Here is a 21,040-nt window from a genome sequence, read left to right as displayed (position 1 = left end):
GTTCCCTCCTGGATCGGAGGTCAGAGCAGGATCCAGTCAGGTGTCTGGATGTGACCAGGATTCATTTAGCAGGTTAACGAAGGTACAAAAGTAAAAAGCCTGACGTCCCGGAGAGAAAAGAAAGCTGCCGTACGAGCGGCAGGAGGGAGGAGAACCCAGAACACAGACAACAGGAGCAGAGGGAGCGGCTGATTGTCTGTGTGGAGCTGCAAACAACTCAAATATATATTTGTTTTCTGTCTTTCTGCACCCCGTCGCTCCCTGATGTCGACGACAACAACAACAACAACAACAACAACAACGTCCTTGTCGGCCTGGTGAGGCGACGGTTTGTTTGGCTGTTCCAACAGGAGACTGAACTAGCTGTGATTCTTTCAGTGACACGTTGTCGAGCTTTGTCTTTGTGGTTTCAGGCCTCGATGAGCACGTCGGCCGTCCTGTGGAGCTCCGGCTGTGAACGTCTGATCCCGTCTGCGTGCAGTACAGATACAGATACATTCAGAGCGTGCAGGGCCCCCCCCATTCACACAGACACAGACAGAGGTAGGACTGGTTGAGCGTCGCAAAGGTTGTGTGGAAAAGTCACTGAGTTGGCCTCTAACCCCCCCCCCCCCCACACACACACACACACACACACACACACAGACATGGTGGAGGCAACGGCTGCATTTTTCTGTGAGTTCATCTGTGTGTCATCATCATCATCATCATCATCATCTTCAGCGTAACAGATCTTTTGGCCGAGGTTTTATTTACAAAAACCGCCTGGTTATCAAAGCAGAGTGAAAAGTCTCTGACAGTCGGGGGGGAAATGATTCCTAACAAAACAAAAAAACAAACCTACGTGGCGGCTGTCCGTCCTCAGTTCATCTTTAGATAACCTAATTATTGCAAACTTTACCAACCCCCCCACCCCCCCCCCCAGCTCTTCTGCTTCCTTTTGCATCTGGAGGAACAAACATTCTGTCTGCTGCAGCACCACAAAGCTTTCTCACCCCGGCTGTGACCGTTTCCTGTCCAGGCTTCTCCAGTCTGAGCCGACACACATCCACACACAGCTCACTGCAGTGTGAATATTAACTAACAACTAATGCCATTCATCAACTTCATTTACTTTTACTGTCAAAGATCTTCAGTTCACCATCGAAGGGAGGAATTATTCACATCTGTGCAGCTGGAATCAGTTTTTGTCTTTTAACCGATGAATCAATTGTGAAAATAGTTGGCGACTAATGTCGTGGTTAACAGCTTCAGTAAATATACTGAAAGAATCTGCTGATCCAGCTGTGGAAGATAACCTTACTCAACAGGATGTAGTGTGGTTCCCTCCAAGTGTTCGGATGAGGACGGAACGTGTTTGAGGCGCCCTCTAACGAACACCGTTTCCCATGAGCCCGCGGGGCATGGCGGCAGAAGAGGCGAGTCTGTGGGTGTTACACCTGGAATAACCGTGTCGAGCTACAGCAGCTAGAGGCCGGACAGGAAGTGATGTCGGATAGATAGAAATCTTTCTTAGCGAGCAGCAGACAGAATATTTTCTCGTCCAGGTTGGTGCTCCAGTCTTTGAGGATCACCAAGTGTTCAGGTGAGTGTTTCTGAACACACACTCTCTTCATCCACTCTGCTGCTTCATAGTTCAGCTGCTGGCTCTCGTCGACTTCCTGCCACATTATTTCAGAACCTCGAGGAAAGAAGAGTTTCTAAAAAAGAGAAAAAGGCTGACAAAGTTCTTGTACAGGTCACATGGCTCCTATCCTCAGTCAGTGCTCCGTGGGGTCCTGGGCTTGTTTGCATTGAAGATGAAAGAAAAAGTTTGTCAGCGAGCCTCCAGGTTCTCCGGCGGCTCCATGTGACGAAGACAGCGAGGAAGAGCGTCTCCTGCAGAGCCAAACCGCTCGTCTCCGCTTTAGAAAAACCAGAGAGGAAAGCAGCAGTATCTTTGTCTTTTTCCTCTCCTTCCACACATCAAACCCACCCCTCCTCCTCCTCCTCCCCCCCCAATCCCACCCCGTCACCCCCGCATCAGATTCATTTGGCTACACTCGAACCAGCCCCCTCCCCACCCTCGCAGCCCGCCGCCTGCTCTCATCTCTGGCCGTGGAGCGCCGATACGACGGGGGGCTGCTGGGAGCTGCTGGGCTGAGAGACGGGGGGCCACATGGGAGTCTGTTGCATGTGGTGGTGGTGGTGGTAGTGGTGGTGCATGTGGTGGCCGGTGGGTGATGACGGGGGCAGCCAGGCCGGCTGGTGGCTGGGCGGCGAGGAGGCCCAGAAGGAGCCGAAACCCGACGTGGAGGAGGGGGTCGGGGGGGAGCAGGCCATGGACACCTGGGAGGGGCCGCTGCCGGTGCTGGAGCCGCACTCGGACGCCCGCAGCTTGGAGAACATGGTGATGGCGTCCGGGAAGTTGGGCGGTGTGGCGGGAGTGTTCCTGGGAGTACACATCTGTGGGAGCGAAACAAGAGGGAGGAAGTTAACAGGAAGTAGTTTTATACTCGGTCTCTAAACATGATCTCCATGTTACCGACTCTGCTGGATGATGGTCTGTTTGACAGAAGTTATGTTTGCTCTCTTCAAACACACCAGACTCCAGTCAGAAAAAGGGTGATTCTACCTCACTGCCTCAATCGCTTAGTTTGTTTATGTGACACAAACAAACCAAACGAGGCAGCAGTAGATCAGCAACTCCTGTGTTAAGTGAGGTAAAATGACTGTTTTTCTGAATGGAGTCTGGTGTGTTTGAAGATTCCATGATGCTGTCACACACTTAGAATAACACTCTGAGCCTGTCAGTGGATCAAACAAGCTCTTTTAGTGGACCTACTGTGATCAGGTGCAGTTGTCCCAAAGGATCACGTTGCAGCCATTGCAGCCCGTTTGGTGTCTGCTGGCTGAGGTGATCTACTGGACCAGTTCCAACACTTTTACTACCTACCAGTCACTCAGACACCAGGATGAGGACACAGAGGACCAGGGTTAAAAGTAGTAGAGTTGCTCTTAAAGAAGCACTTCTCAAATAAGTAAAAATGTTGTTATTGTGGAGAAATGTGGCATCATGTCCTCGTGGTTAACCATCGATTGATTGCTAACCCGTTCAGTAAACCGTTCAGTAAAGTTTGTCAGAATGTTGCAGGTCAAAGCAACAAGGTGATGGAGGCCATTTTTAACTTTGCCTGTCTCATAAAAATGATTTACAAATCACACACGAGGGCTGAGAGTTCACCTGCAGACCAGGAGCTGATCCCAGGACGACCAACCAGCTTTGTACAAACACAACAATCCCTCAGACTGCTGCAGGACCTGAGACACACTGAGGTCAGGAGGACGAGCCCCCGAACTCTGTGCTCAGTTCACTGAGTGATTTCTCCACAGTCTCTTTCCCCACATCAGGCTCTGGAGGCTGTTACTTCTTCGCCCTGCCAGGAATTCTGGTTGAGAAATCCCATTAAGGACCGACCATCTTATTCCAACACATGCAGAGTGTCAGTCTGCACAAACATGTCTGCTGAGAAACTACTTATCTCTGGACCAGATGTTTCCTCTTTTAAATCAAGAAACTTTGGGCTATATTTAATTTAGCTGAAGGTCTTTATTTAACACGACACACTGAGCGGTTTGACGGAGATTTAAGATTTTAAAACGCCCCCCAGTGAGGTGCGGACATCCAGCCCAGAGCCTTGACACACTGATTTTTAAGTATGTGACGTCTCAACGTGTTGTAATAAGCCTTTAAAATCTGATGAATAATGTACAAACTTATTGGAATCTGGAGAGCAGACATACACTCCTGATAAACCACTGGGGGGGGGGGGGTGTTCATGGGCTGCTGATGGAGCTCGTAGTGGCTCTTTGACCGCTGGGTGACGGCAAATTAAACTTGTTTTTTTATGCATTTTCTTTTCTACAAATCATATCAACCCTCATGTGCGACACCTGGGAGGAAGAACAGGTCACTGTTCGTGGAAAAGAAGAAAAAGGGACGAAACTGTGTTTGAACGGGTCTCTTTTCTGCAGCAGGTGTGTTTTTATGCAGACATGTGAGCCGAGAGCCGCTAAATACCAAAAGTCCTCAGTGAGAACATTAATTACAGTGTAATCTGAAAACACACACACACACACACACAGATCAGTTAGCCTCCAGAAATAGAGGAGGGCTTCTCTCAGCTGTGCAGCAGGAGGACCGGTATATTTAGAACAAACACTCACACACTCACACAGACTGGTCAGACCAAAACATGCTGTGTTTGGATTATGACACACACACACACACACACACTCAGTGTAGTGTTTGTTTATACTGCCTCTTCTGCTGTGTGGGATCAATAACGTTCATCTTTGCTGCTCGTTTATCTTCAGAGAAACAGATTTGTGGACCAATATTTAGTGTTTATTTCACAAACCTCTATGCTTAAATTCTCAGTACATTTTTTATTTCTGTGGCAGACATCAAACTCTTTCCTTTCAAAGGATAGAAAAGTCTGATTCTTCACAGGTTTTATGAAAAAGTTTGTTCTCTTTCTCAAAGGGCTTGATTTGAATGATGTTTGATGGCGTCTGAAAGTGGGGAAAGGGGATTATTAGATAACAGCCAGAAAAATAAACTAGAAATATGTCTTGTACACAAACTGGACATTCTGAGACCATGAAAGTGGGGTTTTACTGGGTGGATCTAACAAACTGAGTGTAAATATCACAGCAGAAATGAACAAATCTGCACTTTCTGACCCAACAGATTAGCTTCAATCTGTGTGTGTGTGTGTTTTGGTGTAAATGAACCTTCATGTCCAATGAAACTGCTGAGAGCACAAACTCACACAATGTTTTAGTTTTAGTCTGTTTTAAACTCTAAAACATTCAAAAACACAACAGCTGCTGAGCGTTTCCTTCTAAATGTTTTTGTTAGGAGGAAGTTTAAGAGACGGCGTGAACAAGAGAAGACGTCGTCATCATCATCATCATCATCATCATCATCATCATCATCATCATCATCATCATCACCGGAGCCACATGCTGTCTGGTGCATCAACACCAACATGTGACTCTCAGCACTTCATCTGTTGCTGTTCGGCTCCTCGGGCAGCGCTGGTGTTCAGGCTGGAACTGTGTACGTTATAAACAGTAAAACACCTCATGACGGTCTCACTCACACACACACACTCACACACACAGTATTCCTGCTGTACACGCGGCCCTGCACACACTCTCTCTCACACACACACACACACACACACACACACACACACACACACACACACACACACACACACACACACACACACACACACACACACACACACACACAGTATTCCTGCTGTACACACGGCCCTGCACACACACACACACACACACACACACACACACACAGTATTCCTGCTGTACACACGGCCCTGCACACACACACTCACACACTCACACACACAGTATTCCTGCTGTACACACGGCCCTGCTGCGTTAACAGACAACACGCCACAGAACTGGTTCTCTATCAGACTCATGACCTTCAGTGTCGTCAAACCTTGAGCTCACCACACGCTGCAAACGGTTCTCTAAGTGACGCTGGTTTCTCTTTGTTTTTAGTTCTCCAACATTTGCTCTGTGGCTGCAAACATCGCAGGCTGGCCTTAAACAGGAGGTAGACAGAGCCCTGCATGAAGTACATGTTGACAGCGCAGTGTAATGGCTGTACGTAGCGTGTTGGCATGTTGCTAACACTAGCATTAGCATTAGCAGGTGAGCAGTAAATAGCACATCCTGCCTGCTTATTAAAGTCAGGATCAAATGGAAAATGTAGTCTAAACCCTTTTAGATCACATCTCTGGTCATATTGTGCATCTATTGACAACATATGCAGGAAAAACTATTTCTTTGTATTCTTCTACTAAAATCCAATCATTTTTTCTTCATCAAATCAGTTTCAACCAATAATACCCTGACATCCACCCATTAACCAACATTCAGCTTCACAGAGCTGAAGCTGCGTTCCAGACACCTTGGAAAGCAGAACAATGGGACAAATGGGAGATTTCAACTGGGAAACTCAGATCAGCATGAGATTCACGTGTTAGCTAGCTAACATTAGCGACAGCATGGTGTGTTTTGGGTGTTCGCCACCTCAAACCTTGTTCTGTTTCCCCCAAAACACCGTGGACACAATGTCTGTGTGTGTGTTACCACTGAGCCGTCGTATCTACTTCCACACTTTGTGTTGGCTTTGTCTCTCTAGAAGAGGATATGATGTCACATCACTCATAGAAAACAACAAAAGAAGCAGAAACTTCAGTGAATCATTTTGGTCCCACCCCTACTTGTCAGTGTTCAATTCAAATTCCTCCTGACGTTCTGTCCTGTCCGTCTGTCCTGTTTCACTTGGAAACACGTCTCAGTACGGTAGATAGATGAGTTAGATACTCAGCTGTTTATCACAGCATTGAGACGAGGCCTCATCATGTTGGCCTTCCTAAAATCAGCTACGCCAAAGTTACTGTTATGAATATTTGGAGACGTCGATGTGAGCGTCTTCGTGACAGACTACCAATAGCATCACTATCGTACCACTGGAAGCCCTTCACAGTGGTGGAATGAAGCTGCTGTCGTCTTTACGCCACAGGCCTGCTTCAGTTTACGGCTGACTTTTCACAATAAAAGCTGGAGTCAATACTTGACCGAAGGCTCATTATTGCTGCAACACTGACTTCTTTCTCCTCCACACAGAAGCGGTCCCAACACGGCGCCATGGTGGCCCCCCAGCCTGAGCAGAGGAGGACGTGGATGGTGGAGGTGGGAGCGGTCTGGTTGCTTCACTCTCTCTCAGACCTCAGCGGCCCTGTACTCTTCCACACACACACACACACACACCACAGCCTCAGGCAAGATGATGTCACCACACTGCACCCAAAATAATAACAAACCCAGGCCTCCACCTCTTACACACTTCCTCACCCTCACAAGCTACGACACGCTCCTCCCAGAGCGACCGGCAGGCACGTACACCAAAACGAGAGCAGTGTGGGGGAGGAGGAGGAGGAGGAGGAAGAGAGGGGAGAAAAAGCTTCAGACTGAAAACAAAACACAGCTGCAGATGCTGGCACGCTGCTCCTGCGTGATCGGGGTGGGACAAATCCCAGGATGCAGCGTGGTTGGTTGGTGGGAGAAGCCTCAGACATGCACTCAGGACAGTTAAGAAACACTGTTGCATAAGCAGCAGTGGGACCAAGGACACAGACATCTCTGTACACGGTGACGCAAGTCTGCACGGCCACAGAATAATTATTTCATTCATTCAAACAGAGTCTTGTCAAGTGAAGCGTCTCCATAAGCTGCTAAGTACCACGTTACAATGCAATTATGGATTAAACAGCTATTACAGCTGCACACACACACACACACACCCTTCCTTACAGCAGAAGGACTTTTAATGCAAGTGTTATCGGAGGCGGACACACCCGCTGTGATGTGGTTCCAGTCCAAATGAAGTACAGACGAGACAAGCTAAATGACCCATAAATCACACACACCTTTGGTTTTATAAGCTCAATGTGAAATTTTACACAAGAGGCGGCGACAGTGCAAACATTAGCCAACACAATACGTACAGATGTCCAAAGCTGCCCTCACCTTTTAAATACAATAATGTGCTCACTTAGGTTGTGTAAAAATGAAACCAGTGCAGTGTGGGTAGTTCAGAGGGCCTGGGAATCCAGAGCATTCAACAGAATCAGAGCCTTTAAACGCAGTCTAAAACGTCAGCAGCTGAGGACAACCTGTGTTACAACCTGTGCAACTTAAAGTGGACCTGCTTGGAGGCATCGGGAGCCAGTAGCACTGTCTTAGTTTAAGACTAGTCTTGGCCTTAAATCATCAGGTTAGACTAGTCTAATTTAGCCTGTCTGTTGTATAACATTAAGACTTAATTTGAGGATATAAGTTAAAAACTAAGATGGTTTATTGTTTAATCAAACAGCCGTTATATATCGCTGTCCTCAAACACACCAGACTCCATTCACAAAAACAGTAATTTTACCTCACAGAACACAGGAGCTGCTGATCTACTGCTGCCTTGATCAAGACTGTGACTTTGGTGTTTTGGTTCAAATCCGTCAGATAAAATGATGTTGTGAATGTATTCTGGTGTGTCTGCAGTTCGCTTCATATTTCTATTTAATTGATTAAAACTAGTAAATAATCCACTTTTTTAAGTGTTCACCCATAATGCATTGCACAAGAGTCCATCTAAGTCACTCAAAGAGACACTGTATGCAGCAGGTGAATGGAAGCGTCTATAGAAAGTCTGACTTGCAGCTGGCACCGATATTATGAGGACTTTAAGCAGCACTGATCCCGGTCTTTCCTCATGCAGGAAAAGCTGGACCTGCTGGGACCACCGGGAGTCCTGCTGGTGTGTGGAGCCCAGCTGTGTGCTTGAAACCCTCCAGTCGGTCCAGCAGCAGGTCAGCGGGTGCATCACACACCCAGCCCACTGTCCAGTAGCAGGGAATCAGCCCCCACTTGGCCACACAAGCCTCTAGTCTGGTGTTTTTTCTCTTTAGGGGAACCAAATGCACTTACCATCTGGTGGTGGTGACTGGGGATGTTGGCCTCCTGGAAAAAGGAGCTTAAGGCCGTCTGCAGAGAGACAGACAGAGAGAGAGAGACAGAGAGACAGACAGACAGAGAGAGAGAGACAGAAAGACAGACAGAGACAGAGAGACAGAGAGACAGACAGAGACAGAGAGACAGACAGAGAGAGTTAAGTTGTGTTATAAGTACTTGATTCATTTCAATTAAAAGCCAGCAACAAGAGGAAGTCAAACATTTGTCTCCTTTCTGCTCCAACCACAGAGAGGAAGAAGTGACCCTCCCCCCTCCACCGTCAGCCCAAGGGTCAGTTAGCACAGCCTGGTCATGTGACCTCAGGGTTAAAGCTATTATCTCCACACTGGGATCTAGAACAGGGTCTGCAGACCACAGAGAGGCTTCTTCAGATTAGCTACGAGCAACCGAAGCAACTGCTGCGGTTTCACAGGAAGAGACGAATTCAACGGAAACTTGCTCTGAATTTGCACATTTCACACCAAAGTCCCCGTCTGAAAAGTACCAACAAGCGCTCACTGTGTCGTTACCATCAAACTGAAACTGAGAGCCGAGATGATTAGTTGACTGGTTCAAATGTCAGAAAAAGGAAAAAAGGCCAAAAACTATTTCTAAACACCCACAGTGGTGTATTTAAACTGCTCTGGTTTATAGATATTTACCACAAACCACAAATATTCACATTTGAGAGGCTGGAACAAGTGTCTCAATATGAATTCTTATTATTTATTACTTATTATTATTATTATTATTATTAATAAAATAATTACAGACTAATTACCACTCGGTCGACAAAACTTCTTTCTGAGAGCTGAGATTAAATGATCAATAGAACATTGACGACTATTTTAATTCATTTTTAGGGAACTTTTTTTTAACGAAAATGCCAAAGAAAGTTTCAGCTTCTCAGATATAAATCCCTGCCCTCCTCTCCCATAGTCTGCTAAATTAAAGGTGGAAAACAGAGCTGTATAAAATGTGAGCAGCAGGTTTCATGGGTGCCTCCCTGCACAAACAAGGAAATGAGCTGGCTTCTTGTATTGTTCCTCTTTGTTGTGAGCACAGCCAAGGCCAGCGCGAACAAACACAGCCTTCATGACCTCTGAGAGACAGAAACAACAGGCCGATAACAGAGCCAGCCTAAACAAGTCGGGGGAAAACATTCCTGTGGCTGAGACTGCAGCGTGATTCATGTTGAAGAGGGCTGATGTCACTCTCCAGGGAGAAACTCATCAGTGTGTGAAGCCAACTGCCAGCCTGCTCCACTGTTTGTTGTTCAGCCTTCACAGGTTTGGTGCTCTCCCTTTAGTGTTTTTTTCCACTTTTTAAATGGCTTTAAAGGAAAACTCTGGTATTTTTAAACTTGGGCCCTATTTTTTTACGTGTTTTGGTCTAAATGACTCGTAGGTACAAAAAGTTAGTGAGGCTGCACCGTGATCCTTTGAGACAACTGCACCTGATCACAGTAGGTCCACTAAAAGAGCTTGTTTGATCCACTGACAGGCTCAGAGTGTTATTCTAAGTGTGTGACAGCATCATGGAAAGGATCCCTACAGAGAGAGACCTGGAAGATCCTTTTGGTTTAACCACAAACAGCCGTTATATCTACTTTGATCAGGTGCAGTTGCCCAAAAGTCAGTTTAAAAAGACTGAGTTCTCCTTCAAGGACAAATGGAAATCAGCCTCTGGTGTAGGATGCAAGTGAGAACTTGCTTCTCGTGGCATCTTGAGAACAAAAAGACTTCAGGTGTGTTCAGAGAGAGAAACAGACTCAGTTTAGCTTCGGAAATTTGACCACTGGGCCGTTTGTACGTCTGCATGTTTCTGAAGCAGATTCCTGACAGAATACACAAACAATGAGCAAACAAGTTGAAACATTTTCAACATCTCATGCTTCTTTCCCTCAGTTTTCTATTGCTACACCTCTAAAGGTTGCTTGTTTCTAGTCTAGTATATAATGTTTACCATGCTAACATTTACTAATTAGCGGTAAACACAAGGTACAGCTGAGACTGGTGGGAAAGTCTTCGGTTCTGCAGGTATTTGGAGCTAAAGGGAAAGTCAAAGTAGGATTCATCCTCTGGGGAACGTGAACGTCGTTGTAGAGATGTTTAGGCCTGCTAATTAAGAACAGTGGCTGCTGCTCCTCTAACCATCTGGTAAATCAAATCTAAGTGTAACAGCACAGGACTGAAGCTGAGGTTTTAACAGGACACAGAGTCACGGACAGGAGGGGTGTGAGCTTGTTTCACTGCTCAGCGTGGCCTCCATTTCCCCTTCACTGGAGGCCTCTTTCTTGCCAACACTTCAATGAATGCAGTGGTTTCCCCCACAGCCCCTCCTCCCCCACGGTCTGGTTGTTTGACAACAGCGGCGGCGGTGCAGGAATGTCTGCCGTACAACGTGACACACATATCAAAGCGTGAAAGTGCTTCACTGCTATTGTGCACAGAGCCACTGAGTCCACGCTGCTCTTTGTCTGCTCCCCGTTTGTTTTTCAGGCGAGCGTCACTCAGCGCTGTCACACTGTCACCTCACATTTCCTGCTGCTGCAAACATGTAGAAACACAGAGGAAGTCGCCCAGAGCTGAGGGCTCCTTCAGCCACTGCTTTACTGGGGAGAGAGGGCTCTTTTATTTCCTCTTATGTAATATGACCAGAGGTTCCTGTTGATGTCATGAAGCAGGGAACACCAAAAGTGACAAAACTCAGTGTTGGGCGGTGTCGCCGATTCACTGATTCAAGGGTGCCGAAGCTTTAAAATATCAAATACGCCAAGTAACAAACTTGCCGGCCAAACAGCTGACTTCTCATTTAACTATTCATTTTTGATGCAATTGTGTTGATGTACATTTTACAACAAGCCTCCTCTCCAACACAATGAGAGCGTGATGGAGTTAAACACTTTACTGTGTCTGCGGTAGCTTAGCTTGGTAACATTAGTGTAGTAGTTATCTAGTGTCTAGTCATCTTTGTAGTTAGCATGGCTGGTTTTGTTTCTTTGCTAATAGTAAAACATGTATTAATGTAAGACTAAGTTTGAGATTTAACATGTGAAGAGGCTTTCTACTTTGGAAATAATCAAAAGTGTCATCATCGATTCATCTGTGGATTATTTCCTCTAATAATACATTAGTTGTTTTGTCAGAGTTCCCATGATACTCTTTCAGAGCTGCTTGTTTTGTTATTCAAATCCAGATATTCAGTTCGTTTTGATATGTGACACAGAAAATATTAAACCGTCACACTGGAGGAGCTGCAGCCAGTCGACGTTTGTCACTTATAAATTATAAACCAGTGAGCAAAATAAATGATCAATTTATCAACCGACTGATTCAGCTCTAAAAACTGTTTGCTGGCTCCGTCCTCCGTGTTTTCACCAGTTCAGTGAGATTATTTCTGCGCCTGGAGCAGCTCTGCCATTATGAATTCTTTATATCCCCTGTTTTTGCACTACTTCTGTTACTCTCTTCTGTCTCTGGACTCTCTGCTGCTGTAACAAGTGAATTTCCCCAGTGTGGGATAAATAAAGTCTTCCTTATCTCTTTTCTTAATTATTCACAAGAACTCCAGTCAAATTATATAAACGCCACATGACACAGTCCATCCTCAGAGCCTCAGTTCAGCCGAGGTAAAAGTCTGTAAAATGAGATGGCTGAGAAGAGGGACGTCCTGTCACCACACGCTAAGCTTCACCAGTCCACCGGTCTCGTTGTTGTGCTGTCCAGGTAACATGAGGGTTGGAGAGTTATTGAAGTGACAGAATAATCATCTGGAAACACTGGCGTCAGTTACCAGACATATTCTCAGCTGCTCCAAGTAACCACCACACAGACAGGCAAACGGTCACCAACTGACAGATAAATTCATCCACTAATGGTTTCAGATAGACTTCAGCGGGGACCAAAATAAAGTAGCTCTGTGACTCACAGACTCCTTTGCAGCTCCGGAGCAACTTAGACTACTATAGAATAAAATGTTTTCGTTTTAAAACATCGTATTTTTTCTACATTTACACCCACACTACTTTGTCAACTCTCCAAAATGGAGATTTTGAGAATAATGCTGACTTCATTTTACTTTGAAAACTCTGATATTGCGAAGGAGACTTTTAAAAACAATAAACACCCGTGTTCACGTCCTGATTGGGTCTAATTGGTCACGACGTGTCCTTCAGGATCACCTCAGCATCGGTCCAAGCAAAGAAAACCCTTTTCACCATTGCTGTTGCTGCAACTAAGCAACCACCAACAGAGTAAACTCTCTGCTTCCTGTTTACAGCACTGAGCATGCCCAGTGCACGTGAAGGGTCATGTGATATGTTTTCATGTGTCAGTATGGATGGAGGTTATTTAGGGAAAGGCGCTTCAAAGAACGTATCCTAGAACGTAACGTAACCTTTTTTTTTTTAATGAGGGTGGATGTAGGCTAAAACACCAGAGTCACAATCCCAACGAGCACCTCCTCCTCTTCCTCCTCCTCCTCCTCCTCCTCCTCCTCCTCCAGTGCACCACCTGGCCTCTGGCTGCAGCACAGCCCCTGACAGATTGGACACTAAAGCAGATGGAGGTGAGGTCTGAGGAGAACCATCTGGAGGCTCAGGCCTGAAGTCAGAGATCCTTCAGGTGTCGTTCAGCTGTTCACAGGCCTGATTAACGTCACAGACCAGCAGCCACAGAAATGTTGAGATGTCATAGTGTTGGGAACAATGAACAAATGATTATTTCCCTGTTTTGATTAATCTGACAGCTATTTTCTTGATGTGTTGATTAGTTGGTTGCTCTCTAAAGTGTCTGGTGCCTTGTCTTTGTGTCCAACTGTCCAAAACTCTATATTCAATTTACACTCATACACAAACAGATCAAATCCTCTCAGTGGAGGAGCTGGAAGCAGAGAGCAGATTAATCATCTTCAGCTTTAAATAACTTGTTAATAGGAGGAAGGCTTGTATACACGAGAACAGCTGGAAGGATAATGCATCTTAATCAGTCTATATATAACCTGTGGGATCAATGTCACTCAAAGTCCAGTGAGTCTGACCTCCTTGTCCCCAGTAAAAACACCATTATTTAATGGTAGGAAGGAAAAAACCCTTCGTCCAAGCAGGAAATGTGTTTTGTAGCAGGGAATAGTTCATTCTATCACCGTCAAGACTGACAGAGACCCAAACAAGTCGAGCCTGTAGTTTAAACTGTGTGTGTGTGGAGATGACAGCATGTTGTCAGACAAAATGGCATCAGTGTCTGTACCAGTGTCTGTGTCTGTGTCTGTGTCTGTGTCTGTGTCTGTACCAGTGTCTGTGTCTGTACCAGTGTCTGTGTCTGTGTCTGTGTCTGTACCAGTGTCTGTGTCTGTGTCTGTGTCTGTATCTGTGTCTGTGTCTGTACCAGTGTCTGTGTCTGTACCAGTGTCTGTGTCTGTGTCTGTGTCTGTACCAGTGTCTGTGTCTGTGTCTGTGTCTGTCCTCGCCAGCGTGAAGAGATTTGTTTTCCTTCTTCCTTTAAACTATAAATCACCACCACTGAACAACGAGCTAGCTCGAGCCAGCATAGCAGGGTCGCCCCGCTAGCAGCGAGGCTAACAACAACTAGCTCGGCAATGACACGGAGGATTCATGTCGAGAATGTAAACAAAAAACGGCCATTGAGTGGAGCTCCACGTCCTCAGGGCTGCTAGCTTAGCTTAGCTTAGCTTAGCTCAGCTCATGCTAGCAACGGGAGCGCATGGTGGGAAGCGGCCGGAGGCAAAATACTCAACTTAAATACTTAATTTAAACCTGTCGACAGTTCACATTCATCTGGAGGATTAAACAACAGGCTACCCAGACGAGGACACTGAGTACAGGCTGATTAAAGGTCTGTCTCACCTCAAACTGCCAGTGGGCCGCTTGTAGGAGCTGCTTCGCCTGATCGGCGGCGCAACCGGCCGTCAAAACAAACTGGTTGATCATGACTTGGTGTCTCAGCTCGTCCATATTCACCGACATGACCGGGAAGCTACGTTGAAGTCGAAAATAAAACCAAAAAAAGGGGGTGAAGAGTTCCCTTGGATCGACCAACCAACGCCTGTGAAGCCTCAGACTCGGTCCACCCTGCCCGTCTCCCACCGCCGAGTCTCCGCAGCCTGCAGCAGCAACAACAACATCTTCATGTCACCACCAACAACAAAGAGGAGCGCGCCGCTGATTGGTCGGCTCCGGAGCGAGATAGTACTACACGGTCGCTGATTGGCTGTCACGGAGAAAGCGTTTCAAATTGTCGGCGGCGCTTGTTTTAAATAACAGGGACGCCGCCGACAAGTGGAGTCTAGCAGAGTGACAGTGAGTGCGAACCTCTCCGCCCGCCGGGGTTACCCCGTAGAATCACACACGCGCTTCTATCATGTCCGTTACACCGACGTAATGTGTTTGATTGGACACATGACGTGAATTCATAGAGCTGATTGGCTGCTGCGTTTGTCAGGTACATGAACTAAACACACACACACACACACACACACACACACACACACAGTAAACACAGTTTATATATTTATTATTTATATATTCATGTATTCATCTATTGTTTTAATAAATCCTACTGGTTGGGATATCATTATTATTATTATTATTATTTATGTCTAGACCTCAAAGCTGATGTGCAGCCTACTTGTTTTTTAAGGAACAATAAGACGGTTAAATTCTCCTCATGTCAGGCTCATATTGTCTCTAATGCTGGGGTAGTTATCTAACGCTTGCATTATTGAAGAATGTAATAAAAGGTTCCTCAAAAACAACTTTTTCATTGGATCACTAAATAATTAAGTCTGGTTTGGTTTAGACTAACGGCCTAATGGTTTCTGTCAGATCTGTCAGATGAATGTAGTGTACAAGTCAAAAGGCAGAGAACTGTAGTAAATGTGTGCACCGGCCTGCTGAGGACTGACTGGAGAACGGTTCTCCTGTGATAGAACCACACTGACGTTCCCATCATGCCAGTGCAGCTCTGGGCCTGAATAATTAAAAGCAGGTGAGAGCACATGTGACAGAGGAAGCCTATCTATTATGTATTGTTGCAGGGTGCTGTTACCTGTTTAACCCTTTCACCATGCCGCCCACAGAGGAGCCCAGTTATCTGTGTGGTGTATTTACACAGCTTGGCTGAGCCGCTTTGGTTTGAAATGACCACATGAGAATATTACTATATTATATAATGTTCTCTGATATGTTGGATTTAGTGATTTTACATTTGAGCTAAAATGTGGCTGCATTTCATACATTAAAGGTAAAAGCAAGTATTGTAGAGGTTAAGGTTTATAGTGTGTTAATGACATGATGTGTCAGACATTTAATGTTCTTATTCCACATCTGTATGTTAATACTGCTGCATTACTTCTTTAGATATATATAGGTACTTTTTAATCTACTGCATTCATCTGACAGCTTTAGTTACCTTCCAGATTTTGTTCATTAATACAAAAAATACTAATAAATAATGATGAATTATTAAAGGTATAGCTTGATGCCAATACTTTTGTACTTTTGAAATTGGGTTTTTTCTTGTAACAGGGTATTTCTACGCTGTGGTATTATTGCTAAAACATCTGAATACTTCTTCCACCGCTACTCAAGTACTGCATTTAAACGACACATTTGAGTTACTTTACTTGAGTATTTCCACTTCATGCAGCTTTCTACCTCCACGCCTCTACATGTCAGGGGGGAAGATTGAAGGATGAAGCTAAATAAGCTGTTTCAGACCCTCCTGGATCAGCCAGCCTCAAATTTATACTTCAGTACAGTGCTTGGTAAGAGTACTCAGTTACTGTCCACCACAAACAGTGACTATTATATTATATTATATTATATTATATTATATTATATTATATTATATTATATTATATTATATCATATCATATCATATCATATCATATCATATCATATCATATCATATCATATCATATTATATTATATTATATTATATTATATTATATTATATTATATTATATTATATTATATTATATTATATTATATCATATCATATCATATCATATCATATCATATCATAGCATATCATATCATATCATATTATATTATATTATATTATATTATATTATATTATATTATATTATATTATATTATATCATATCATATCATATCATATCATATCATATTATATTATATTATATTATATTATTTGTTTTATACAGCTGTGTTGCTTCATCTATGATAATAATAATAATAATAATAATAATAATAATAATAATAATAATAATAATACAGGTCATATCTCATTTATTGATAATACTATTTATGTGTAATTTGAATCTGTGGAGTTACTCAGTTTATCAAATAAATGTTGAGGAGGGAAAAATGTTAAGAAGCAGAAAATGGAGTCAGTTTACACGGCTGGTTTTTAATAGATCCAGTTGTCTCTCACATTACTTAGTTTGCTGACCTACAACATGTTAAAATACATAATAATTGACATAACATACATTTTATATTAATACTTGTACTTAATATACTGTAATCTGAGTACTTCCTTCACTGCTACAACCAACATGCTCACTGTCATTAAACAGTATGTGGCGCCCCCATCTGTCCAGGAGCAAACACTACAGGTCAACACCAACAGGACTGTGAGGAGCACATCCAACTCCTGTTCCCAGAGAAGAACAAATATGATCCAGTTCAACATCAAGCTTCAAATCTAATCTCTCATTTAACCCCTGAGGGCTTAAACATTTAGTGAAGAACCCCCCCGCCCCCCTGGAAGTCTGAAGACTGTGTAATAACTATAGTTTAAGATCATTTTCCTCCACATACTTAAATGTTTGGATCAAAATCCCATTTGGCGTTAGAGTCACCCTCCTCTTTTACAGTTTACACATTCACACAAATATCACAAATAATAACTGATCTTATTGTTAACACGTCTGTATACATGTCAAAAAGTTGCATAGTCTTGTATTTTGTGTCCTTCATTGACAATCCACTTTAAAAACAGCCGTGTTTCAGCTGAGGAACTTTCTCTGTAGCTTTTATTATGTATTGATCTATATTTGTAATGCCAGAGATGGATCTTGTCACTAATGACAAATACTAAATACTAATCCATGCATAGATCTGACAGACAGGACCGTTTCTGTCAGTGAAAGTGTTTTTCTCACAGTTAGACTCTCAGAGGTGAAGCTCAGAGCAAAGCAGCTGATTGTTTCTGTTCAAACACGTCTGGAGGGAGGAAAATGTGTCCCATTTATAGAAAACACACTTTTTAATGCCCCTCCACATAAATATGTGTCCTGGAGAGCAGCTGGCTGCTTCTTCTGCTCCACTGTTCAGTGAACATGTGGGCAAACACTGTGACTCCCTTTATGATGACATCAGTTGATCATGTGACTGCAGGTGGACTGTCCCCAGTCTGTCTGTCTGTCTGTCTGCCTGTCTGTCTGTCTGTCTGTCTGTCTGTCTGTCTGTCTGTCTGTCTGTCTGCCTGTCTGTCTGTCTGTCTGTCTGTCTGTCTGTCCCCAGTCTGTCTGTCTGCCTGCCTGCCTGCCTGCCTGTCTGTCTGTCTGTCTGTCTGTCTGTCTGTCTGTCTGTCCCCAGTCTGTCTGTCTGTCTGTCTGTCTGTCTGTCCCCAGTCTGTCTGTCTGTCTGTCTGTCTGTCTGTCTGTCTGCCTGCCTGCCTGCCTGCCTGTCTGTCTGTCTGTCTGTCTGTCTGTCTGCCTGTCTGTCTCTCTGTCTGTCTGCCTGCCTGCCTGCCTGCCTGCCCGTCTCTCTGCCCGCCTGTCTGCCTGTCTGTCTCTCTGTCTCTCTGCCTGTCTGTCTGCCTGTCTGTCTCTCTGTCTGTCTCTCTGCCTGCCTGTCTCTCTGCCTGTCTGTCTGCCTGCCTGTCTGTCTGTCTGTCTGTCTGCCTGTCTGTCTGTCAGACCCCTCCCTCCCCTGGCGCTCCTCTCCATCAGGTCCCTGTGGTTGGCTGCTCTGCCCTCTGACCTCTGCCCTGTCTGTCTCTCTGCCCTCTGCCCTCTGCCCTGTCTGTCTCTCTGCCTGCCTGTCTCTCTGCCGTCTGCCCTGTCTGTCTCTCTGACCTGAGGGAGGTCGTCCCAGCTGACTGGACCCAACAGTGGGTGTGAACAGTGAGGCTCCTGCAGCCCAGTGTGGAGGTCAGAGGAGGTCAGGACTCAAAGTCAGAGCAGGACCAGCGCTCCCTCCCTCCCTCCCTCCCTCCCTCCCTCCCTCCCTCCCTCCCTCCCTCCCTCCCTCCCTCTCTCCCTCCCTCCCTCACACAGCAGCAGCAGCAGCAGCCAGGAGAACCTCCTCTAATCCTCACCTGCTTTCTCTTCTCAACCCATCCTGCTTTAGTGGTGGAAAGTAACTCAATACATTTACTCAGGTACTGTGCTTCAGTACTTTTATCTGACTGGTTACTAAAGATTGTAGGTACTGTGTGAAATCCTTATTATTACCCTTTGTCTTAGTCGCTTTGTAAAACCCCTGTTTTAGTGAATGTAGTCTGGTGTGTGTGCTGTTTGTGGTTAAACCAAAAGGATCTTCCAGGTCTCTCTCTGTAGGGATCCTTTCCATGATGCTGTCACACACTTAGAATAACACTCTGAGCCTGTCAGTGGATCAAACAAGCTCTTTTAGTGGACCTACTGTGATCAGGTGCAGTTGTCCCAAAGGATCACGTTGCAGCCATTGCAGCCCGTTTGGTGTCTGCTGGCTGAGGTGATCTACTGGACCAGTTCCAACACTCAAAGCTGCTGGACTAATTCCCATACTTTTTGTATCTACTAGTCACTCTGAAATCCAAATCATGTTAAAGTTGGGACGTTTGGTTAGGTTTAGGCACCAAAGCTACTGGGCTAGATTTGGGAAAAGGTGGTGGTTTGTGTTGAAATAATAATGTTATGTACGAGACATAAAGTAAACAAGTTAGAATAAGTCATCGTGGACACAAAGTGCATAAGATAAATACAGATGTGTGTATCAGAGCTGTGCTTCTTCTTCGTCCCTCCCCCATGAATCACGTGGTGACCCTCAGATTTATCTAGCGGCCCACTGCGGGGGCCCGACCCCTAGGTTGGGAACCACTGGACTGGACCTGCTTACCTGGAGCTACAGTGGTTCGTCCCTCAGGTCGTCTCTGAGATATGAACCCCCCCCCGTCTGCCTCTGAAGAGATGAGGAAGACTTTTTATTGCTTTACAGTTGCCTTTGTGAGGCGCCTCAGGAAACCACTCAGCCACACTAATAGAGCGTCCAAGGGGCCAAACCTTTTTGTTTCGCCTTTCTCTCTCTGTCTGTCTTATGAACAAAAGTACATTCCTTCACACACACACACACACACACACACACACACACACACACACACACACACACACACAGACGACTCTTAAGGTCCCATTTCTGGGTCCAACTTTGGGTGTTTAACTGATTAAATACAGTCAGCGATGACGCTTTAACTGTCGTTTTACTTTCTGTTGTCAGAGCTGCAGCTTCAGTGAAGGTACCAACGCTGCAGTTTAAAAGTAATCCATTACAAGTGAAAGTCCACCATTCAAAGTCCTGCTTCAGTTGATCCTGGACACTTTTATAGTGATGATAGTCTAGACCCCCAACCAGGACTACCCCCCCCCCCCCCCCCGGGGGCACCTCTGTAGTTTCCTTGGGGTCCAAAGAAAACGTAAACAGTAGCTCGACTAATGTGACATAAAACAGAAAGTATGAGTCTGCTGTGACACCTGAGAGCACAGGTCTGAAAAGTCAGCTAGAAAATGGATGAAAGTAACGGATGGATGGCTTCTGCCTCTCCAAGTGAACAGATGCAGGCTCGGCCAAACCAACCAAACAGTGACGGTTCAACTGTGGCAAGAAACACATGTTAAAGAGTCCACTTTAATATGATGGATACTGTGGAGTCTAGTTTAAGACCTGTGAGTGAGCTCGTCCTTGATCTATCGCTCACAAAGACAACCACCTGCACTTCTGATCACTGCCTTAAATGGGACTTTTAGGACTTGGGATGGATATTTTCTATATTTCTAGAAACTTCTCAAACACACCAGGAGCTCCTGCCTCACTCCGATGACACGTTACAACAGGTACAAAGGGGACAAATAAGGTTTTAGATCTTTGAATGGTAGCAGCCAGTCACTAAAGGTGTCCTTTATGTGAAACAATCAATCAAATCAGCAAAGAGTCCAGATTAAAAAGCTTTGAGTGACTGTCCCATTAAAAAACAGAACTAAAGTGACACACTTGACTCACTGAATCTTCTTTAACATTTGAAGTGACAAATAAACTAAAACCAGTCACACTCATGATTTTATGGCATTTAATTCATCCTTTGAAGTGTAAAATGTTAATAATCAGTACAGTAACTGAAGCTGTCAGTAAAGAACAGTAGAAACATCAAGTGTCTTAAAATGGAAAACAGACAGTGAAGTATCTCAAAGCTCTGATGGGTAT

At 44.9% G+C, this 21,040-nt stretch overlaps 1 protein-coding gene across 1 annotated transcript; it reads right to left on the bottom strand.

Annotated features, from left to right (window-relative positions):
* Positions 1 to 2,076: 2,076 nt before the first annotated feature.
* On the bottom strand, positions 2,077 to 14,651 carry ubald2 (UBA-like domain containing 2). Its single transcript, XM_070848450.1, has 3 exons — positions 14,456 to 14,651; positions 8,566 to 8,622; positions 2,077 to 2,445 (listed from the first exon to the last, which is right to left on the bottom strand). The coding sequence occupies exons 1-3, from the start codon at positions 14,573 to 14,575 to the stop codon at positions 2,086 to 2,088; spliced, it is 537 nt and encodes a 178-aa protein (XP_070704551.1). The 5' UTR covers positions 14,576 to 14,651; the 3' UTR covers positions 2,077 to 2,085.
* Positions 14,652 to 21,040: the final 6,389 nt, after the last annotated feature.

Source organism: Pempheris klunzingeri, chromosome 17, assembly GCF_042242105.1.
Source record: "Pempheris klunzingeri isolate RE-2024b chromosome 17, fPemKlu1.hap1, whole genome shotgun sequence".
Classification (NCBI taxonomy): domain Eukaryota; kingdom Metazoa; phylum Chordata; class Actinopteri; order Acropomatiformes; family Pempheridae; genus Pempheris; species Pempheris klunzingeri.
This window is presented reverse-complemented; position numbering and strand designations above follow the sequence as displayed.